Source organism: Diplodia seriata (genome assembly GCF_021436955.1).
Source record: "Diplodia seriata strain FDS-637 chromosome Unknown scaffold_1, whole genome shotgun sequence".
Taxonomy (NCBI): Eukaryota; Fungi; Ascomycota; class Dothideomycetes; order Botryosphaeriales; family Botryosphaeriaceae; genus Diplodia; species Diplodia seriata.
Genome location: NW_027117308.1, coordinates 793627 through 816853, shown reverse-complemented (window position 1 = coordinate 816853; position 23227 = coordinate 793627). Strand labels below are relative to the sequence as shown.

General features: G+C 56.5%; 6 protein-coding genes across 6 annotated transcripts; 3 read left to right on the top strand and 3 right to left on the bottom strand.

Moving 5' to 3' along the window:
* Positions 1-1177: 1177 nt before the first annotated feature.
* On the bottom strand, positions 1178-2812 carry SWD1 (chromatin binding protein; the record flags this gene model as incomplete). The annotated part of the gene is made up of 4 exons (XM_066771766.1): positions 1178-2243; positions 2300-2529; positions 2580-2641; positions 2743-2812. 4 exons carry the CDS (start codon positions 2810-2812, stop codon positions 1178-1180), a joined length of 1428 nt encoding a protein of 475 aa, XP_066637045.1.
* Positions 2813-3520: 708 nt separating this feature from the next.
* RPO21 (DNA-directed RNA polymerase II subunit RPB1) lies at positions 3521-8960 on the top strand (the record flags this gene model as incomplete). The annotated part of the gene is made up of 4 exons (XM_066771765.1): positions 3521-3649; positions 3703-3859; positions 3909-3979; positions 4041-8960. The coding sequence occupies 4 exons, from the start codon at positions 3521-3523 to the stop codon at positions 8958-8960; spliced, it is 5277 nt and encodes a 1758-aa protein (XP_066637044.1).
* Positions 8961-10059: 1099 nt separating this feature from the next.
* On the top strand, positions 10060-11717 carry THG1 (tRNA-His guanylyltransferase; the record flags this gene model as incomplete). Its single annotated transcript, XM_066771764.1, has 7 exons — positions 10060-10073; positions 10146-10241; positions 10417-10548; positions 10695-10739; positions 10834-11009; positions 11139-11332; positions 11484-11717. 7 exons carry the CDS (start codon positions 10060-10062, stop codon positions 11715-11717), a joined length of 891 nt encoding a protein of 296 aa, XP_066637043.1.
* Positions 11718-15132: 3415 nt separating this feature from the next.
* On the bottom strand, positions 15133-16452 carry SLS55_000249 (uncharacterized protein; the record flags this gene model as incomplete). The annotated part of the gene is made up of 1 exon (XM_066771763.1): positions 15133-16452. The coding sequence occupies one exon, from the start codon at positions 16450-16452 to the stop codon at positions 15133-15135; it is 1320 nt and encodes a 439-aa protein (XP_066637042.1).
* An 809-nt stretch (positions 16453-17261) lies between these two features.
* Positions 17262-18455, top strand: SLS55_000248 (uncharacterized protein; the record flags this gene model as incomplete). The annotated part of the gene is made up of 1 exon (XM_066771762.1): positions 17262-18455. The coding sequence occupies one exon, from the start codon at positions 17262-17264 to the stop codon at positions 18453-18455; it is 1194 nt and encodes a 397-aa protein (XP_066637041.1).
* Positions 18456-20349: 1894 nt separating this feature from the next.
* Positions 20350-22986, bottom strand: PXA1 (ATP-binding cassette long-chain fatty acid transporter pxa1; the record flags this gene model as incomplete). The annotated part of the gene is made up of 2 exons (XM_066771761.1): positions 20350-20732; positions 20835-22986. The coding sequence occupies 2 exons, from the start codon at positions 22984-22986 to the stop codon at positions 20350-20352; spliced, it is 2535 nt and encodes an 844-aa protein (XP_066637040.1).
* Positions 22987-23227: the final 241 nt, after the last annotated feature.

Below are 23227 nucleotides of genomic sequence, written 5' to 3'. Positions count from 1 at the left end.
AGAAGTGGTTGCTCGTAGTACATACGAAAAGGGAAAGGAAAGCAACTTACACTTTCGACAAAGAGCTTGAGACAGCTATAGCATGTTATGGGCTGTGCAGTTAAGCCAACTTCACTAGCAGCGCTTTGTCAATCCCAGATTCAAAGAAGCTTCGGAACCGGAAAGGCGCCCGCTTTATGATGGTCAAAGAATTTCTTGGCAGCCTATTGCGTACGCTCTTTCGGAAGTGAGTATTTCGCGCCGTTACCAAGCGACAGGCTGCCTACCAGTCTACTCGACCCTGTGATGCTACGTCCGTATTAGGAATGATAAGCTCGGAGCCGAATTGGTGGTAGTTGTTTCCGATGGGAAGAAGCTATTTTACATGAAAGGAGATGCGATCTACCGTGGCGACGGATCACCGAGATTTACTGGTTTCCCTCATATATTGATTGTATTTGTCCGGTGTGAAAGAAAATCAAATTCGTTAACCTCCGAAGCAGACCTATGGGCGTCCATGTGTTACAACCGTACAAAAATGTCCAGACCAAGGATTCTACTACTCGCGCATAATCATATGAGACTTCATCTATGGTAGATAGACCAGTTCCTGAATCTAAGTGCGACTCAAGCGTGAAATGATGACGGCGTTCCCGCCTAGGTGGCCGCTGAAGGTTTTATATTGCGCTGCTAGCTAAAGGCACATTCCACAACTTGTCTTCCGATGTGAAATCTCAGTGTTCACTTTACAAACTGTATCGCTAAGAGATCCAGCAAGAAGAAGCTCAACTTCGGCGGTATCCTTCTCTCAACAAGCGACGTCTTCCAGTAGCTATATAGTCCTGTGAGGAAGCTGCAATGGATACGGAAGGAATCAAACCAGGCCATCACGGACCACCGCCATTATTGCTATTTCATTCCTTTCCTATTTCCCTGACGGGATGCAAGCACATAAGTTTGTCCTGGCTGTCCCACGGTATCAAAGCTTAAAGAATTCATAGCCATGGAATTGATATATTCCTGCCTCTACCATTTCGAAGAGCCCTTCGCCTACTCGTGATTATAACGTACATGAGCCATTGATAACTCTCAACGTTCAACTCCAAAATAAAACCTTGTACAGAACCGAGTGGTATCGTTTTTTTATATCCCAAACGCCGCTTCCATGCAAGCATGCCGCTGTTGTTCATTTTCCCACTCAGTCTGCTCTGCGCTTTTTGTTCGCACTCTGCGATCTGGCCGTACCGTTCGTCGCGCTTTTCTTCTCGTCTCCGCTGCCATCTTGGCCGTTCATCCATTCCTTGCCGGCTCCAGGGCTCTTCCGGCGGTATTGGCCCGCTCCGATCATGATCTCCTCATCCTCACTGTCGCTGCCGCCAAGATCCAGCACGATGGGCATTTGGAATTCCGCCGGCTCGAACTCTGCTTTCCCGGGCTCTATCGTGAGGACGTCCACGTCCTCGTCCTCCAGGTCCAGGCGGCGCTTGTGAAGCTCTTCGAGAGGCTGAATGTCAAACTCGTCTTCCCGCTCGACGTATTCGACGTTTTCTTCCACCTCGACGAAATCGGGCGCCAGGGCGGACCATCGTTGAGGAGTGAGAATGGACCAGAGATAGATCCTGCCGGACTCGATGCCGCCAGCTGCTACGAGCGGGCGATGTGGGTGCCACTCCGTGACTGCAATCTCTTCTCTTGCCTCCAGAATTTTTGTCAAACTTCCCTGACCTCTCTCCCATACGTAGATGTCGTGGTTCATATAAGTCGACGCGGTGACGTACTCGCCAGTGGAGCTGAAGCAAACGTGGTTCCAGGACAAGCGGTTCACGACGTCTTGGAACTTGTGTTCGGTGGTAAGCGCCATGCTGTCAAAGTCAAGCTTGGGGTCAGTCAGGTCAGGTAGCTGTAATGTGCGGATAATCCTGTCGCTGCAGTTGACAACCATATCCCGGCCAGAGGAGCTCAGCCGGATGAAGATGACGAGGTTGTTGGATAACCGCATCGAGTAGCGAACATCGCATGTCTTCGCGTCAATGACATTGAGCCATCCTTTATTGGTCCCTGACAACACGTAGTCTCCAGTAGGTGTAAACACAGTGACAGTTGTTGTCTGCTTGGCGTCCTGCGCAGTTTGCTTCTCGGTCGCGTTGTCGCGTTCAACTTGGGATCGGCGAGGAGCGGAGGGAAGGACATGCTTCTTCGGAATGTCGTCGGCCATATCCACTAGGACGGGCTGGTCTTCGAACAGAGCAGCTACGAACATCAGGCTACGCTGGATTAGCGGGTGATAGGCGCGCATGCTACACGCCACATGTGGACTCACTGGTTGCGCGGATGGAGCTCGGCGATGAAGACCGGAGCCCCAAACCTAACGGTCCGTATCCGCCTGCCATCCTTCAAATCCCAAAGCACGCATCTCCAGTCTTGTGAAGCGCTAAGCAGGTAGCGATCGTTGGCGGACCAGCTCAGGGACTGGACTTGGCGCGTGTGGCCGGTGAGCTTGCGCGCAACGCCGTTCGTCTCGAGGTCGAAGATGACGACACATCCGTCTGCCTAGAAGAGCGTGAGCGCAGGCTTCAGCAGCGGTGTCCGGAAAGGGTTACCCGTCCAGAGGCGAGGTAGTCACCGCGGTGATTGAATCGCATGCATGTCGAATGGCCGCTGTCTAGGGAAAGCGCGGTGTCAGTAAACTGATCGCCGAGAGCGCCGCGAGGGAAAACCGCGGGCTGCCTGGAAAGCGGCGCGGTATGGGGCGATGCGACTTACGGAGCCTTCCAGCCGGAGCTTCGGGGGTGTCCTGGGCCAGGACGGCCGGGTCGATTAGGGGGAGGTTCATGGAGGTGGGAGTGGTGCGCAGACGAGGCGCATGGCTGTGCAGCGAGGGCGGGCGGCGGGGAAGTGCTTGCGGGCAGAGGCGCGCGACGTCTGGATATGCGCCGGATCCACGTTGATTGGCGCGGGACGACGGTCGGTCGGCGAGTCGGCTCCTGCAGCCGTTGGCTGCGATCGGCCTAGCGGGTGCGGCTCCAGATCACGTGCTGCTGTGGCGAGCCAGGCGGCAGGCGGCGCTAGGTCGGGCCCGCGACCCGCCGTCTTTGAGCGAACTTCCAACCTGGAGCGCGAGCCAGGAGGGCTTCACTTCGACATCACCACACCACCACCCGCACGCCAACCTCTCCATCGCACAGCGCCTTGTCGACGGCCCTGTTCCGCCTGCTGTCGACGTCGCTACGCCGACCACGTTCATTTCGCGCCCGGTTCGCGTCGCCCACGCCCGGCCCGGTCGCATCAGGCCCGCAGGTCTTTCACGTTCGCCGCCGTGCGGCCAGCGCGTCCAGCGCCCCGGTTTCCATTTGCCAAGTCCCGGGCCCATCTTCGGTCGCGCCAACACACCAGGAGGACGTCCTCGACCCGCACGACGGACGTAGAGTGAGGAGGAAGGCCGAGGCCGTGAGGTTGCCATCACCCAGCGCAGCCGTCCCCACCGCGCCCGTCGTCGCAACGCGCTCTCCGTCCAAGACCGTCGCGACCCAACACCTCCAACATGGCGAACCTTCACTTCGCGGCGTCCAGCGCGCCGCTGAAGAGCATCCAAGAGATCCAGTTCGGTCTGCTGGATCCCGCCGAGATTCAAGAGATGAGTGTCGCTCACATCATCTATCCGGAGACCATGGTGCGTCACCTCACCTGCGAGCTGTTGTGAATGTCGTTCTGATGGATTTGTAGGACGAGGCGAAGCAGCGTCCCCGTGAAGGTGGCTTGAACGACCCCAAGCTTGGCTCCATTGATCGTGCGTATCAGTGTGCCACTTGCGGTGAGAACATGCAGGAGTGTCCGGGCCACTTCGGGCACATTGAGCTGCACACGCCCGTCTTTCACGTTGGTAAGGTTTCTCAGACAAAGAAAACTGGAATACCGCTGACTCGCCACAGGCTTCATCAACAAGATCAAGAAGCTGCTTGAATGTGTGTGCCACAACTGTGGCAAGATCTTAGCAGACGAAGTTAGTCATCCCTGGTGGATGACGGTCTTTGTTGAATCGCTCTTACTGACTCGCATCGCAGTCTGAGCAACATTTCAAGGACGCCTTGCGGTTACGAGACCCGAAGAACCGCTTCGAAGCGATATGGAAGGTCTGCAAGCCTAAGGCCGTCTGTCAGATGGACCAGCCGACGGAGGAATATGACGGCGCCCCTCAGAAGAACAAGAAGCCCCAGATTCAGCATGGCGGATGCGGCAACCGCCAACCTGAGATTCGCAAGGACGGCTTGAAGTTGATGGGAACCTGGAAGCCCCAGAAGGGTGAAGATGAAGAGGAAGCTCGCCAGCCGGAAAAGCGCGTCATCAAGCCCCAGGATGTGCTGAACATTTTCAAGCTGATCACCGATGAGGCTCTCCTCACTCTTGGCTTGAACGTCAACTTTGCCCGGCCCGAGTGGATGATCATCACCATGTTGCCTGTTCCGCCCCCGCCGGTCAGGCCCTCCATCTCCGTGGATGGAACTGGACAGGGCATGCGTGGAGAGGATGATTTGACCTACAAGCTTGCTGATATCATCCGCTCCAATGGCAGCATCAAGCGCTGCCACTCGGAGGGTGCCGCGCAGCACGTCATCGACGATTTCGAGGTGCTTCTCCAATGGCACGTAGCAACCTACATGGACAATGACCTCGCTGGTCAACCACAGGCGCAACAGAAGTCAGGCAGAGCTTTGAAGACTATTCGTGGTCGTCTAAAGGGTAAGGATGGCCGTCTCCGTGGCAACTTGATGGGCAAGCGTGTCGACTTCTCCGCGCGTACTGTCATCACTGGTGACCCCAACCTGGATCTGGACGAAGTCGGTGTCCCTCGATCCATCGCTAGGACTCTGACTTATCCCGAGACTGTTACGCCATACAACATTGCAAAGCTCCATGAACTGGTCAAGAACGGCCCCAATGAGCACCCTGGTGCGAAATACATTATCCGCGACGATGGCACGCGTATCGATCTTCGCCATCACAAGCGCGCCGGAGAAATCCAGCTTGCATACGGCTGGAAGGTTGAGCGTCACGTCGTCTCCGGAGATTTCATCATCTTCAATCGTCAGCCCTCTCTGCACAAGGAGTCTATGATGGGTCACCGCGTCCGTGTCATGCCTTACTCGACTTTCCGCCTGAACTTGTCGGTCACTTCTCCATACAACGCCGATTTCGACGGTGACGAGATGAACTTGCACGTTCCGCAGACTGAAGAGAGTCGTGCCGAAGTCATGCAGCTCTGCATGGTGCCGCTCAACATTGTGTCGCCTCAGCGTAACGGTCCGCTCATGGGTATCGTGCAGGACACGCTCTGCGGCGTCTACAAACTTTGCAATCGTGATGTCTTCCTCACCAAGGAGCAGGTTATGAACGTACTTCTCTGGGTGCCGGATTGGGACGGCGTGATTCCTCAGCCCGCCATCTTGAAGCCGCGTCCTCGTTGGACTGGTAAGCAGATCATCAGTCTTGCTATTCCGGAAATCAACCTGGTCAAGCCCGGCAAGACGCATGCGCCAATTGACGACAGCGGAGTTGTCATCATCGGTGGTGAGCTTATTTATGGCATCTTCAACAAGAAGATTGTTGGTGCCAGCAGTGGTGGCATTATTCACACGGTCTTCAACGAGAAGGGCTGGGAAGCAACTGTGGGCTTCTTCAACGGTACTCAGCGTATTGTCAACTACTGGCTCCTCCACACCGGTTTCTCCATCGGCATCGGCGATACCATCCCTGACGCCGTCACCACCGAAGGCATCGAGGCGGCCATCAATAAACAGAAAGGGTTTGTCGCTGAAATCACTGAGGAGGCAACGCAGGACAAACTCGACCCGCTGCCTGGTATGACCAAGAGAGAAACCTTCGAGAGTAAGGTCTCAGTCTGCCTGAACAAGGCTCGTGACGATGCAGGTTCCGTCACGGAAAAGAGTGTAGCCAAATGCAACAACGCCATTGCTATGGCTGCCTCTGGTTCCAAGGGTTCGACCATCAACATTTCCCAGATGACGGCGCTTGTCGGTCAGCAGTCCGTAGAGGGTAAGCGTATTCCGTTCGGCTTCAAGTACCGGACTCTGCCGCACTTTACAAAGGACGACTACTCTCCCTCGGCCAGAGGCTTCGTTCAGAACTCTTATCTGCGTGGTCTTACTCCCTCTGAATTCTTCTTCCACGCCATGGCTGGTCGCGAGGGTCTCATTGATACCGCCGTCAAGACCGCCGAGACTGGTTACATCCAGCGCCGTCTGGTCAAGGCTCTTGAAGATGTCATGGCCAAGTATGACGGAACCGTGCGCAACTCTCTCGGTGATATCGTTCAGTTCGTCTACGGTGAAGATGGTCTCGATGGTGTCTACATTGAAAAGCAGGGCTGCGATTTCGTCAACTGCTCCAATGAGCAATTCAAGCGCAAGTTCTACGTCAACGTCATGGACCCGTCGACTTCGCTCTCGAGCGACATCCTGGAGCAGGCCGATGCCATCGCCGGTGATATCGAGGTGCAACGCTTGTTCGACGAGGAATTCGCTCAGCTCGAGGAAGACCGGAGGTATGTCCGCAACATCACGAACGATGCGGATGACCAGCGCCAGCTTCCGCTCAACATCCAGCGTATCATCGAGACGGCGAAGAGCAAGTTCCGTATCAAGGATGGTTCCCGGAGTGACCTGCACCCTGCCGACGTCATTCCAAAGGTTGCGGAGGTCCTCGACAGACTTGTTGTCGTACGTGGAGACGACCCGTTGTCGCGTGAGGCTCAGGAGAACGCGACATTCCTGTTCAAGGCTCAGCTGCGCTCGAGGCTGTCATTCAAGCGTATCGTTCGCGAATACTCTCTGAACAAGCTCGCGTTTGAGAACGTTCTCGGTGATCTCGAGAACCGCTTCAACAGAGCGATCGTCAGTCCCGGAGAAATGGTTGGTGTGCTTGCCGCGCAGTCCATTGGTGAGCCCGCGACGCAGATGACTCTGAACACTTTCCATTTCGCCGGTGTGTCTTCGAAGAACGTCACGCTTGGTGTGCCGCGTCTCAAGGAAATTCTCAACGTTGCCAAGCAAATCAAGACTCCCTCCATGAAGGTGTACACCCAGACTAACTTGGAGACTACGGAAGCGGAGAAGAGACACCAAGCCAAGCTTCTCCGCAGCCGTATTGAGCACACGACGCTACGCTCCGTCACGGAGTGCGTCGAGCTTTACTATGACCCTGACATCCAGTCGACCGTGATCGACGCCGACTCTGATCTGGTCGAGTCCTACTTCATTATTCCTGATGATACTCAGGACGATGTTGACTCGCAGTCCAAGTGGCTCATGCGTATCGTGCTCAACCGAGGCAAGCTTCTGGACAAGGGCCTGACGGTGCCTCAGGTTGCCAGCAGGATCAAGGAGGAATACCACAAGAACTTGGCTGTCATCTTCAGTGACAACAACGCCGAAGAGCTTGTCATCCGTATCCGCTTGATCAAGCACGATGTCAACAAGGAGGAAGAGGGCGAAGAGAACGACGAGAAGCTGCTTGGCATGCTGGAGGAGAGGCTGCTCGACGACCTGACCCTTCGTGGTGTTCCGGGCATCCAGCGTGCTTTCATCAACAGCGGCCAGACGCAGGTCATCAGAGACGATGGCACCCTCTACATGTCAAAGACCAATGACTGCACGGAGTGGTTCCTCGACACCACAGGTACCGCTCTGTCCCGCGTCCTGACGGTCGAGGGAGTCGATGCCAACCGTACCTACTCGAACAACTTCTTCGAGATTTTCTCCGTCTTTGGTATCGAGGCTACGCGTACAGCTCTTCTCAAGGAGTTCACACAGGTGCTAGCGTTCGACGGTTCATACGTCAACCATCGTCACTTGGCGCTTCTGGTCGACGTCATGACGGCTCGTGGCCACATCATGGCTGTTACCCGCCACGGTATCAACCGTGCGGATACTGGTGCACTCATGCGTTGTTCTTTCGAGGAGACGGTCGAAATTCTGTTGGACGCCGCCGCCTGCGGTGAACTCGATGACTGCCGCGGTGTTTCGGAGAACATTATGCTGGGCCAATTGGCGCCTGCTGGTACTGGCGAGATGGACATCATGGTCGACAAGAACATGCTCAACACATGCGCCTCGGACAATGCTCGCTACGGACTCATGCCCGGCTTGGCTGCTGCTCCTGGGTACATCGCCGACGGTGCTGCTACGCCGTACGATATCGGCTCTCCGTCGCACGAGGGCGCATTCGCTGGTCCGGACTACGGTGCATCGTTCTCGCCGATGGTGCAGGCCGGTGGCGACGACAGCGGCGGCCTTACTTCGTATGGCTCTTTCAGCGATGGTGGCATGAGCCCCTACGCTCGCAGCCCCGGGTATGCGCCCACCAGCCCCTTCAGCGGGCAGAGCCCTACTTCTCCTGGCTACTCGCCTACGTCGCCTGGTTACTCCCCCACATCGCCCGGCCTCAACCTTACAAGCCCGCGTTTCGGCGGCACGTCGCCTGCTTTCTCGCCCACCAGCCCGGGCTACTCTCCCACTTCTCCTGGCTACTCGCCGACGTCGCCGGCGTTCAACAGCCTGTCCCCCACGTCGCCGAACTACTCGCCGACGTCTCCGTCATACTCTCCCACGTCGCCGTCTTCACCGACGTCACCGGCGTACTCGCCGACATCTCCCAGTTACAGCCCGACGTCGCCGGCTCACGCAACGTCGCCCAAGTACAGCCCGACGTCTCCGGCGTACAGCCCCACATCGCCGATGTATTCGCCGACTTCACCACAATTCGGCAGCGGCAGCGACAGGCGGTCACCGACGTCGCCTGCCATGGGCTACTCTCCGACGAGCCCGGTGTACAGCCCAACCAGCCCTGCCGGCGACCAGTACTCGCCGACGTCACCGAGGTTCTCTCCTACCTCTCCGGGAGCGGGGCAATACTCGACCACGTCGCCAAAGTATTCGCCTACGTCCCCGAAGTACTCTCCTACGTAAGTTGCATGTGCGGATAGGATTCGGACGCACGCTGACACAGGACTACAGTTCGCCGCGCCAAGACTAAGCGCCAGGCATTCAAGCATTCGGTGGGATTGCAGGTGTTCCCTTGGCTGGGCCCACATCGGCAGCATCGGGTGCTTATGTGCTTTTGTGTACCAATATTCCCATGCAACAAAAAGAAACACGGGCGGGGATTTCGGGGGATCTTGGGTGTTTCTTCTCCCTTTATCAAGGCTACAACGACCCGTCTTAATTTGAGAGAGAGCTTCGGTTGGTTGCGACGGTGTTGGTGGGTTCTATGACGTGGGTTCTTTCTCTTTTCATGTGCATGAATTTCGGCGTTGCCCAAAAACAGATTGAGCGGGGAAGGGGGTCTTTGATGGGCAGGCAGCTTCCTTTTTTCTTTTGCTTTTAACAAAGACTTTGGCCGCGAACGGAGAGACGAAAACAAATTTGCGGTGGCGGAAGCGAAGGTATAACACGCTACTACACCGATCGAAACGCGCGGGCTGGACGGCTGGGGTCGATTGAATGACGGATGATGGATTTTTCCTACACAATGAAGGTGTGGATGACGGGATTGATTTCTTGCTCTTTGTCTTTTTTTTCTTTCTTCTCATCCTTGGCCCAATTGGCTTAGAAAAAGCGTAAGATTAGGTACGCAAGGGAAAGAGATAGCGATCGGTGTAGCGAAAACCAGACAAAAAAAAACACAACTAGCCGCGGAGAGATATACCCTTCGTACTTGCCCCCCTGCTGAGGTTCGACGGAACCGAACGGCGCGGCTGCATGACGAAAAATATGATGAAAATGACTTTTTTTGGTCGCCAAATGTTGGAAAGATGCGGGACTCGTGATGGATGGTGACCTTGTGCATATCTAATTCTCTGCCTGCCGCTCGCGACACCCTTTGGTGGTTTTGAGCCGTGAGTCAAAGGGTTAGCGGATTTTGGGCGCGAATGGACAAGACAGCGGGCGCGTTTCGCCTGAAAAAAAAACTCGAGGCCGGCCAACAAACCCCACCACGAAACAAACGCGCACGCGGACCAAAACCATCCATCGAGCACGTCCCTCCTCCCCTCCCAATAGCTACGCCATGGCGAATTCCAAGTACGCACCGAGACTCTCGGTCCGAGGGTGTTGAAGTGAGCTGATTGATGTCTCTCTCTCTCGCGCGCGCAGGTACGAGTACGTCAAGAGCTTCGAGCGGTGCCAGCCCGACATTCTGCTGCCGAACACTTGGATCGTCATTCGCATCGATGGTCGGGGGTTTCATAAGTGAGTTGTGCTGTCTCTGTTTTTGTTTTGTTCTTCTTGCTGCCTTTCGTCGTCTTCATGCTCTTTTTTCTCTTCTTTTTCCCTTCCTTCCTTTCTAGGCGCCGATCCCTCCGTCTTATATGAAAGGGCAACAACATCTTCAGTCAAGCGGCGACTGACACTATCGCGAGGAAAGATTGACGGCGAAGTACGGCTTCGAGAAGCCAAACGACCGTCGCGCGCTCGAATTGATGAACGCGGCCGCCGTCGGCGTCTTCAAGGAGCTGCCCGACCTGGTGCTGGGCTATGGCATCAGCGACGAGTACAGGTAATATGCACTTACACCGAACAGCCTCGGTCAAAAAGCGTGGCCCGCCTGCCAGTAGCCTGATGACTGGCTGGCCACGGGCTCTCCCTCCGAAGGAGTAGGAAGCGTGACTACAGATGCGCTGACATGTACCCTCCCACGCGCAGCTTCATCTTCCACAAGGACTGCAACCTCTTCGAGCGACGAGCAGCGTGAGTCTCCGCCCAGTGGAGATGGAGATGAGAAATAGAGAGAGAGAGAGAGCGCCGCGACTGACAAAATCGATGATGGTTCCCTGGGAGCCAGCAAGCTCATCACCACCGTCGCCACCACCTTCACCTCGCACTACATCCACCTGTGGCCTACCTACTTCGCCGACAAGCCGCCGCTCACGCCGCCCATGCCCAGCTTCGACGGCCGCGCCGTCATGTACCCCAGCGCGCAGAATCTGCGCGATTACATGAGCTGGCGGCAGGTTGACTGTGCGTGTTTTCCCTTGGTCTCCCTCTTCTTCCCCTTCCGATTTCTGTTGCCTCGAGTCTCTCCCGTCACGCCTTCTTCCGGCTTTTTGAGTCGCACTTTTGCTGACCGGCGGCAATGTGACTGCGCAGGCCACATCAACAACCTCTACAACACGACCTTCTGGACGCTGATCCAGCGCGGCGGCATGGAAGCGGCGGCGGCCGAGCAGCGCCTGAGCGGGACCGTGTCGGCCGACAAGAACGAGATCCTGTTCAAGGAGTTCGGCATCAACTACAACAACGAGGACGACCTGTTCAAGAAGGGCAGCGTCGTGTTCCGCGACGTGCGTTCATCTTTACAATTTTCTCGCCGTCTCTCCCTCTCTCGCATCCCACCTACCTTCCTTTTTCAAAACTACACCTACACTCCCCCGTCCCCACCCCTCCTCCACGAAAGCGCAAATCCCACTAACACCATCCAAACCAAAACCGCAGTACCAACCCGTCGATCCCCCCACGGATCCACTAGACAGGATAGCCATCATCAATCAGGGTGTACACGCCACACCCGTCACCGTAACGCCGCCGAGCAAGACGGTGGCGGAGAAGGAAAAGAAACGGCGCGCCAAGGCGACCGTCGCGGTCGAGCACGTCGACGTCATCAAGGATGATTTCTGGCTGCGGCGGCCGTGGATCTTGAGCGGGAGGGCGGGGGAGTTGAGGGGGTGATGATGATGATGATCATGAACCTTCAATTCCGTCACGATGCTAGAAGAAGAGAACGTGTGCTTGGAAGTAGCTTCCGCGAAGGGGCAGAAGAAAGAGGGGTTTTTTATTTTTTATTTTTTATTTTTTATTTTTTGAGAAGTATACGGGTTGGTATACCACTCTATCTGCATATCACTGCACTGTTCGGATGCCGCCGCGTCAACGGCAGGCAAAAAGTTTCGTGGATACCATTGTCAGAGAACAAACTGAGCAGCTAATGCTAGAACCACTTGCCGTGCAGATACTTAGGCTATAAACAACAGAACAGAGTCGACCCCATCCAAGCGATTGGTTATCAGGATCGCGGGTCCGCGCTTTTCGTAGAGCGATTGCGACAACTGATAGTGCAGGAATAAGATGTACGTCTGGGCGAGCAACACTAGAAAGAAGAGAAGGGTCAGCAGGAACAGCACGGCGAGCAGTGTGGTTGGGACATCCGTGAGAACGTGGTGATATTCAAATCACATCGTGACTGAACCAAGGCGGATTTTGGAGTGCGAATCTGAGAAGGGATTGGGAATTGAGGTGTTAGGCTCTGTTTTTAAAGAGAGTCAGATCTTTTTGTAGTTGGGTCAGGGTATTTCACATTGGAGGTCAAAACAAGCATGAGGAGTCCATCCACATGGGGCGAGACACGTATGCGGGCACCCTTGCAGCGAACGCTCCAGAGCTTTCTATTCGTTCAACAGATCAACACATGGAACGAGCGCTCCTGATGGTAGCGGAGAGAACTCAAATCCCGTCTTGCTTGTCCTTCGCTTAGAAATTAAGCCTCCTGGATGCTTAATCTAACCCCACGCTCCACCATCGTCGTCATCCAGGGCCTGAGTGCGCCGGCTCCAAAACGCCATATCGAAGACTCCTGGATAGGCAGAGTGATATGATCATTGCATCCGAAACAGCGAAACACCGTCGCAACCTCCGCAATGCACTGCTCCCCGCATAAACAATGAACCACCCCTCCACCGGCCGCCACACCGCCGTCATCGTCCAGCCGCCTAGATTGCTCCTCGGGATACGCCTTGAACTTCCGCTCCGTCGCCTCCAACCACCTCTCCCTACGCTCCGAACACCGAACCCGATTATCACAAACACATTTATCACGCCCCCTCCCCAGTTTTCGCACCGCATCCGTCGCACAGGTCCCACACAACGCGCGCAGCTTTCACCTTCCCGTCCCTCCGCCCCTCCACCCACAGCCGCCGCGCGCGCAGTCTCCCCGAGCCGGAACTCCTGGGCGATGGAGCAATTCAAATAGATATAACAAGGCCACCCCGGATGCGCTAGCTCGTCCAGCAGCTCCGCTCCTCAGTACACCGCACGTACGGCGCCGCGCGCCATTCCAATCCCCATCAAAATGCGACCAAAAGCCAGCCGGCGCACGTCGACCGCACCCCCCGGCCCTTTCGACTGCAGCCACGACCGATACGTACGCGTCCGTGACGTTCAGCCGCATCGTTCACCCATGTACGTACCGCATCGGACGGTTCGCTCGTATGGTGTTGAGCGAGCTTCCCCGGGACGAAGTTTCCTGGCCGGGTGGCGTGGTTCCGCTGCGGCTCGATCGAGCGCCGGACTTCGACTGTGCCTGAGCCACCTGCACTCCGCCGCGTGATAGGTAGGCCGAGTCGGGCGGGTGGGCGAGGATGGTGGTGGTTGTGGTGTGGGTTTGGTCGATCGGGGTATGGCGAAGTATCGTTGTTGTTGTTGTTGGTGGTGCTGCTGGGCTTGCGGTTTGGGCGGTCGAGGTGCATGGTTTAGGGCGTTGAAGTGTACGTTCGCGCCGGTGAAGAGGCCTCCGAGCTGTAGATCGTATCGTCCGGTTTTGGGAGGGATCTTGGGTAATTCTGGATTTGCGGAGGGGTGCCTTGCAGGACTTGAGCCGATGGGCCGGCCATGATGATGTCGTGACTGGGTTGAGGATTGTCTTCCGGGCTGCGTTTCTGTTGCGACCTGTGGGTGCTTGGTTGCAAGAAATATGGAGGAAGAATGGGTTGCCACTGTCGATGAAGTGCATGAAAACCAGATGAAGGTCGCAGGGAGAAGACGACTGCAGTTGCTCTGTACACCTGGCGATGAGCCGGTAGGAGCGTCTGGCCGCAGCCATCGATGAGTGCAAATTGTTTGCTTTGGCCGGCTGTAGCTTCCTCGCCACGAATTGACCATGTCCGGTTCCATGAGGGAAGCCGCCCACCAGATCGGCCTTCATCATGAGGTGAGAGTCGATCCAGCCACCGCGGTCGTGCATGCTTCCCAACACTTCACCTCTAATCGGCGACGATGCACTGCAGAACCAACGCCAATCTCTCCCTCACCTATGGCCATTGAACGCGCCTGCTCCGTTGAGTCGGCAAGCGCGGCCGAAATCTTCGAGCAGGCAAGTGACGCCAGCTGACAAAAGGAATTGCCCACCCACCCGCACCTACCTTACATAAATGCCGCATCATCATATATATAGGCAGATGAATACAAGACCAGACTTAAAGACAGCAGCGGCGGCATATCAGGCCACCAAGCCGAACGACCTTTCAGATTCTCCCATGAGCAACTTTACCTCGCTATTCAAGAAGAAGCGCACCGCACCGACCCTCCCATATCAAGAAGGGTCATCCACCGTCTAGGGAGATCGAGACGTTAAACTGTACCAACGACGAATCGGAACGCGGATCGCGGACAAGTTTACTATACGGATTCCTCGATACACAACTTTGCTCCTTTATCTTCAGGCGGCAGTTTACACGACCGGTAATGGTAGTGGCAAGAAGCCACTGCGTATTAGAGGTTAGATTTTAGGCGATATCTCACGTCTTCTCTTCTTGCTTTCTTTTCCTAACTACTTGCTTTTCCTTCTCGTTACGCACCAGGTCTCCCGTTTCCTTCTTCTGGGCGAGTTTTGAAGTAATGATAGTGGAAGACACCTCTACGTATTAGAGGATTGGGGGTTTCCTTTTTTTTCCTTTCTCTCTTATACTATCCGCTAGCATAGCCTTGTACCCTCTACTGTAATTTTGTCTTCAACTACCGACTCCGCGACATGCAGCTCCGACGGTCCTGGAGGGATAGATCCATATCCGAGTCAGTGACGGATGACGGCCCGTCAAATCAATCCCCGGGAGATGTCAGGGTACGGATCTGGATCCCAGGGTCACACCTTCACGTCCGGATCTTATATTCAACCAACCATCCCATGTCGAATCGTTCTATGAGCTGTATAATGATGTAACATGCAAAATGAGTCTTGATACCTTCGACTATGAGACATCGAAAGAGGAGCGTTTGGTCTATTTACGAGGCTCAACGCCTGAGAGCTCGGCTGGATGGCTCTTTTAGTCATCTTATGAATCACCTGTTCATCCTTCAATACTTTTACTACGCGTCAAAGGAAATGAAACCAATAATTCCATATCTCATACGTATCGTATGTGCTCCGTGGCATGGCCCTCAACGCCGCGAAGACTTCCGCTGTCATAACGATACGGCTGATGATATACAAGACAGGACTGGAGACGCGGATAAGGGTAAGGATGCCATTCCAGCGCAATGTCATGGTCTCGAACTGCATGCAGACGATCGAAGTGACAACGGATATCAGCGCGCTCGAACGCCACAGCCACCTCTCGAAAGGGGTTGGGAAAGTCGAGTTCCACGATACCAAATGGATCGCGCCGAACGATGCTCCAAGGATGCATATCAGGGGCCACCACCGGGTGAAGTACAGGTCTCTATCCCATTGGGTGATGATCATAGGGTCGTCGTACCACTCGATCAACGGCCGTGCTCTCTTTATCCCCGGCTTGATGGAAGCCACTTCCGCTCTCACGGACACCTTGGAGACATCAGAACCATCGCTCGGATGCATCATCAAGACGTCGTCGTCTTTGCAGTCCCGGGCCACGAGGTACCAAGCAATGTTCTTCGACGGCGCGGGCGCCGTTGCGTCGTCGTCGTACGTGTTCTCCATGGCCAGCGACTCGAAGACGTCCCGCTGCGCGCGGCTCATGGGCGGCAGCTCGACCGTGGCCGCCGTCGTGATGTCCTTTGGCTTGACCCACCAGAACAGGTACGTGACGAGCATGACGAAGACGTACGCCAGCGTCATGGCCTCGAGGGCGGCGATGGGGAGCGCGTGCGCGGCGCGCGTGGCGCACATCGCCACGAACCACGTCACCTGCAGCACCGCCGCCAGCTTGACCAGCCCGTCCGCCTTGCTCTTGTCCCGGATCAGCTCCTCCGACAGGCCCCAGCCGGCGTGGTCGGCCCACCGCACCAGCCCGTTGTTGAGGAGCCAGGTGTACTGGCTCGGCCACAGCACCCGCGAGTGCGTCTCGCTCACGCGGTAGCGCAGCCCGAGCATCCCGACGTAGAAGGCGTGGACGAGCTTGAGGTTGCCCTGTGTGGCCGAGGCCGAGCGCCGCACCATCTTGCGCGCTTGGACCCATTCTTGGAGAGACTCGATGCATACCATCTCCGGGGCTACGATGGTCTTGACCAGCTGGAGGAACTTGTGGAGGAGTGTCATTCGGTGGGTTGTATGGACGCGTGGGTGGATGACGGTCCAGGTGCAAATCAGGATGGTGAAGAAACTCGATGTGATGATTGTGAAGGTCCCGCGGCCGTCGGATTCGGGAGTCCAGCCGACCAGGTCATTCGCAGAAGTGACGTTTGCGGTCCCGTAAGTGATGTTTGTAGGTGGCATGTGAACAAAGGCACATCGAGTGCAACAAACGTGGTTTCCGAGAGGTGGGAAGGCTCGCGGAAGAGCTGACCATGCTGAGAGGAGGAAGGTGCCATCTCGCGGAGGCGGCACCCGTAGATAAAACCAGCGCCAGTTGAAGGAGCGGCTTAATCTACCAGCTCCCTTTGTAGATGCATCCAATCAGAAGTCTCTCGAACGTAGATCTGAAGTGAGCTGTGCGGCGTAATGTCCAAATGTATACGTGGAGATGGCCTGTGCCGCAGTCCTGCATCCGGTCGAGCGCGCTAAATTCGACAATCAGCGCGAAAGCGCTTGCGCGCCATCCGCTAGATAGGGTATGAAGACTGAGTAGGCATTTTGAAACGAGAAGGATTTGGTCTACTTAAAATAGAGGTACAGCAAGTGACGAGGCTGGACAAGGTTGTCGTAGCAGGGGTCGTAGTATGAGGTCCACAGGACCCACCTGGCGGCTGCTCAATACTCTTAGTAGCCTCTTAAAGGTGTGTGATGAATATTTCTCAAAATTGCTGTTAAGTGTTCGCAGTTTTGGCTGTCGAAGTGTATTGGTCCCCGACGACATCTGAGTAGGTAAAAAAGTTGTTGCCGCAACCGACGCGTTTTGCGCGTCGGATCACGACGACTGCGCCGCACCTGCCAGCGCCGTCGTGTCTCAACATCCCTGCCTGCGGGTCCACTAAGCGCCCGCTGCTGGGTCAGCTGAAGGCTGCGCGCCGATAAGCCTGCCTTGTACCTTTTCCCCCACGACGCCCCTCTCCCGGCCAAAGTTTTCATACCACACCAATTGCGACATGGCACTCCTCAAGCTCGCCGCACTTTCTGTCTTTGTCCCCTCTACCATCTACCTAGGAATCTTGGGTCTGCTTATTGCAGTCCCTGCCGTCCAGAATCATGTTTTCTATCTCCACCGTTTGTCACTCACCTGGTTCAAAGATCTGAATGTCCCAGAAGCTTTCGGGTTCATGCGCGGCCAAGTCACTCCTTTCTCTATTGCAACGGCCGACGGCGAGACGCTCCATGCATGGCATGTTCTCCCTCTGGGAATATATCAGAGTCACCAGCAAGAGCTCTTGGCTGAACCTTCTGGATTTACTGCCGATATACAGTCCAAGCTGGGCTTTCAGCTGCTTCGGGATGATCCAGAAGCTCGGCTTGTCATATATCTCCACGGAACTGCTGGTTGCATAGCATCTGGGTGGCGGCCGGATAGCTACCGTGCTCTATCTTCAACATCCCCGGATAAAATCCATGTCATCACAGCGGACTACCGAGGCTACGGTTTTAGCACTGGAACTCCATCAGAAGAGGGTTTGCTGCTAGATGCCATAGCAATCGTCGATTGGGCGATGAACACGGCAGGCATACCGCCCTCGCGTATAGTGATATTTGGCCAATCACTCGGGACAGCCGTCGCCATCTCTCTGCTACGGCATTTCTCATCCCAGTCCCCGCCAATCAGCTTCTCCGGCACCGTCCTTGTTGCCACGTTCTCCGACGTTGCAACCTTGACTTCAACCTACCGCATCGGAGGCGTCATTCCCGTACTGTCGCCCCTGTCGACCATTCCGCCTCTGCTCTCGTTCTTCACCTCGTACTTACAAAGCACTTGGCTGAGCAAAGACCGCATCGCCGAGTTCATCCGCCGCAGCGAGACCGAAGGTATCGGGAGCAAATACCATCTGACATTCATCCACGCCGAAGATGACACGGACATCGGATGCCTCCACAGCGACGTCATGTTCTGGCACGCCGTCAATGCGTCCACATCGACGGGCATCGCTTTTGACGAACTCGAGCATGAGAAGAGTGTGCGGAAGCAGGACATGGGCAATGGAGGATGGGTGGTGGACTGGGAGACGCCCAAAGGCTCGATCAGGCTGCAGTTGCTCAAGTATGGCGTGCACGACAAGCTTATGGCTTATCCGGCCACTGCAATGGCGGTTCTGCGGGCCTTCCAAGCTGGGGATCCTGGGTTTGGTCGGTAAGAGTGATAAAGGGCGTATCCGTGCTGTAGAACTGTTGTTTATGGACTTGAATTTGTTTAGATGCTGATGGCGGAAAGGCTACGCGGCTTTACGGGTATATCGTAGACTTCAAAGACAAACGTTATGTATCCATGTCCCAGAGAAACCGAACCCCACTTCGAAGCTTAAAGGCCAAGCAAGGTGGCAGTCTCTCACCCTTCTACTATTTCGACTCCTTCAACAGCACCCTCAACGGTCGTCAAGCATTCCTCATCGATAGCTTCCATCCAGCCCGCCACCCCGCGTCCGCGCAACGCCTAACTAGCAAGGCTTATGGACCTACACATTCCCACACTACACCACAGGCGCAACAACACCCGACGCCTTATCCCGCTTGACTACTCCCGCCACCATGTCAGACTGCGCCCTCAACACCAGCTGGGCCGCAACGACGACGCCGCCCTGCACAGTCTCGGCTCTACTCCAGCGCCTTACAGTTCGGCACGTACAAGACGTTGCAGTGGTCGCTCGCGGCGTGCTGCACAGAAGGCATGCTAAATGTAGATGACGAGGAGTTCGTTACATATCGATCCCGACAACTCGCTGCCTTGGCAATCAGAAGGCTGAAAACTAGCAGCCTATCATCCCAGACCCGCCCCAATATCTTCCGTGCGACGGCCCTAACCGTTTGGGGCGACTTCCCAAAAATTGTGGCGTGGCAGCGCGAATGTAGGCACACGTCAGATATATATACCAACTGATCCGCGATGCTAATCCACCATTCCATCTATCTGTTCTCCACAGCATTTACCCAAGAGAGTGTTTCCTAAATATCTTAGGACTCAGTACACGCGTTTCGTTCTTGCAGCCCTGCCTTTCCATCATCCAATTGCAACCAACCAATCAGGAACCATGCCGGCTACAGATGTCACCATCGCCGCCTTGTCGTTAATCGTCCAGATCCTCGGCCTTCTTTATGCGGTTTTGAATGATGCCGGGTGGCTTCACAGTAAGTTTCCCTCCGTCGCCATCCATAAGTCACGATCGCAATGCTAAGCCCGTGTTCCTTTCGTTGTGGGTCAGACCAAGGCTGGAATGCCCAAAGGAGGAGGGTCTTTCATGTCCCACTCGTTGGAGCTCAGCGATGGCCAATCCAGGGCAAGTGCCATTCTTTTTCAGTTGTTTGCTGGGATAATGAGAATGCTTGATGCTAACGAGGGGCTTTTGTCTCAGCAGAGGTGCTGACTGGGATGTGGGGATTTGCGGAACGGCTGCTACGAGGCTGATGACGAGGGGGGCGCCGCGGTCAGCAGCTCCGGCGGCCGGCCTGCTGGCCAAGACTTGCGAGCGGCATAAATCATTCCAGCTCTACGTGTAATGCCATGACTTATTTTCACTTGTCTCGCCCGGATTTGGTACTTTAAACTGGTGGTCGAAACAAAAAAACATACGGACAAGGGAGCAAAGGCTTCGAGAAGGTCTACCCACACGCGACACACGCTGGTGCAGCGCGGTCGGTTAACCGCCATGGAGTCGTGTGGTGATGTGGAACGATTGTGGAGAGAAGAGAAAGAGGGTTGTGTACGCCGAACAGACAAAAGGTAATGAACAAGGCAGTCACGTAAGCGCGCCGCGAGCCTCTCCCTTGACACGACCGCACAGAAGAGCGCTGTCGCAATATAGCAGGCAGATAGCCTAGTCATACGAGCAGGGTATGAAGCGACCCTCAGGATCACCTCCCCTCCGCTCCTTATGCCTATACAACACTCCTCACCAAACACCACCAGTTCGCAACAAGCGCCTATCCATCGGGGGTACTCCGACCCGTTTCCAAAAACCGAGTACCAAAGTTCCATTCAAGCATCTCTCTCTCTCTCTCTCTACAGCGCCCACCACCACCACCAGCTCAACCACTCTAATACTCCTCCACCGCAACCTCATCATCATCCCCCTCCCCCCCTCCCTCCCCCTCTCCCCCCACAACAACCCCACTCCCCTCGCCCTCAGCCCCGCCCTCCCCCTCGCCCCCCTGATACGCCGGCGGCGCCAACGGGTCATCCTCGCCCTGCAACCACACCTGACCCAACTCCCTCTCGATCTCGTTTCTTCTCCTCTTCCACTCTTCAACGTGCGCCAGGCGGTCGCGCAGCTCGGCCAGCTCCTTCTCGACCGACGACTTCTCCTGGGCGGTGCCGATGCGCTGCATCTGCCACTCGTCGCCGAGCTCGCCGAGGCCGAGGGTGAGCGAGTGCGTGTGGTAGCGCTTGAGCGAGGCGCGGGTGGAGATGGTGATGAGGGCTGTTGTTCGGCGCCGTTAGCATCGCCAATCCTGGGGGTAGTTCAAACACACAGTGAGAGAGAGGGAGGGGGGAAGGAGGAGAGAGGAAAAAAAAAACTTACTGATCCCCCTCTTCTTCGCATTCTCATACAGCAAGCCCTCGACGTCTCCGCTCACCGCGCTCGTGCTCTCGTCCACAAACGCATACCTCGGCTCGTGATACAACAGCCGCGCGATCCCCATGCGCTGCTTCTCGCCGCCGCTCAGCACGTCCTGCCAGACCTTGCGCGTGTCCCAGCCGCCCTCGCGCTCGGGCAAGTATCCGAGACGCGCCTCCTCTAGCACCTTGCACAATTCAAAATCGCGGATGCCGGACGCGTGCATGTCGACGGCGGTGTGCGGGTAGATGACCTGGTCGCGCAGGGTGCCGGTGCTGAGATAGGGCCGCTGCGGCAGGAACATGATGCCGTCGGCGCCGGCGGCGCGGGGGCGCGACACCAGCCCTCGATACGCGGGCCACAGGCCGGCGACGATGCGCGCGACGGCGCTCTTGCCGACGCCGTTAGGCCCCGTGATGAGCAGGTGCTCGCCGGCGTGGACGATGAAGGAGAGCGAGTCGAGCAGCTCGGCGCCGCCGAGCGGGTGCGGCGCGGGCGCGACGACGGGCACGTGCTCGAGGCGCACGCCGTCGAAGCCTTTGTGGACGGTCCCTTGCGCGTCGGCGAGCGAGAAGAGGGCGGGACGTTGCTGCCCCGGCGGCGCGTGGTACGCGTCGGCGTGCGTGCGGTGCAGCGTGCTGATGAGCGTGTAGACGCGCGACGTGTAGCCCGCGAGTTCCTGCAGGTCCTTGATGCTGTACATCATACGCCCGCCCGCGTCGGCGAGGGAGAGCATGAGCCGCTTGTTGGTGATGAAGTCCTTCATGCGGCTGCGCTCGCGGCCGCTGCGCTCGGCCGCGTCTGCGAGCTCCGTGACGCCGCCCAGGCCGCCCCAGGCGGGGAGGAAGACGGGGAGCGAGGTGATGAGGTAGCCGAATGCGGACCAGGAATACTTCAACACAAAGTCCTCGAGCATGTTGTAGCGGATCTTCAGGCTGTAGATGCCCTCCATCCAATGCTTGAGTTCCTTGAAGCCCCTGTCAAGGAAAGTCCTCTCCATCTGGTCTCCGCCGTAGAATGCGACTTCTTCGGCGTTGGCAATTAGGCGGGAGTGCAGCGCACGGAAGTCTCCCTCGCGGCGCGCCTCGACGGCCTTGAGCTTGCCAAACGGCGGCGAGAGCTTGCGGAGGATGGTAGCGGTAAGGAAATAATTCGCGAGAAGGCCACCCAATGCCAGAGGGCCAAGAGAACGGAAAAGCTGGTAATTGAAAACGCAAATATCAACAAATGGCTTGCCAAGAGACGAATAAAGAGCCGCTGCCTCGGCGCAAAACTGCGTGAGATCCTGGGTGATGAACTGATCGGCACCCTGGCCGATGCCGCCGTCGAGGTTGGAAAGCTTGTAGTAGTTGAGATGGTCGTTCAGGTACAGGTCGTGGATGTACCGCGTTAATCTCGTCCGGAAGGCGATGGAGACCTTGGACTGCAGGAACTTGATCATCGCGTTGGTATACGAGGCGAAGCTGCCGATTCCGCACCACTTGACGATGCCCAACAAGAAGGCCTTCCCGTTCCCGGCAACGAGGTCGCGCACGAGCTCTCCGTCCAGGCGAGCGACGACCAGCGAAAGATATGTCCGCAGCATCAAGAAGACGCCGTGGCTGAGCAGCAGCCCCGTTTCCTTGCTATTCCACCGCGGTATCATGATGTTGAGCAGGCTCAGGAACTGGTGCAGAAAGGCAAGGTTCAGGCCGGGCTTCGTCTGCGGCGGCGGGACCTGGGGGGTGTGGCCGTCGCTCAGGCCGGCGGCGCGGGGCGGCTGCAGGAACAGCCGCCTGTGGGCATCGAAGGTGGTCGGCTTCGTCGGATGGATCGTCACCTTGCTGGTGGAGTTGCCCTTGGTGGGCACGAAGATGGTGCGCGAGCCGTCTTTGCCGCGCAGGCCAGAGTTGCGTCGCAGCAGCCGTCGCCCGTGTTCCTTCTCCGCCTTGCGCCGCCGCCACCACCGGTTGCCGCCATAGCCGGCACTGATTATCGAGAACAGGAGGGCGAGCGTCGAGAGGAGCTTCGTCGTCGTGGACAGAGACTTTGTGCGGACGCGGAGGAGGGTGGTGTAGCGCAGCCACAGGGCGTGGAGGGGGTCTTCGCTACGGCGAAGAGTGGACTGGACGGCCATGCTGCCGCATCGTTCGGGGATCGGCCGGGGATAGTCTAGGGAGGTGTGAGAGCTTGTGGGGACATGGTGGTGCGACGGTCCGGAGAGCTGTCGTGGGGAGCCTCGGCCCTGCTGTGCATGTGAAGGGCCATGACGGCAAGCTCGGGCCCACTCCACAATCCCTAGCCGACCCCGGATTTTCATCACTTATCTGCACGTGACAACATAGAGGCAGTATCTGTTCCAAAACAACGTGCTTTTA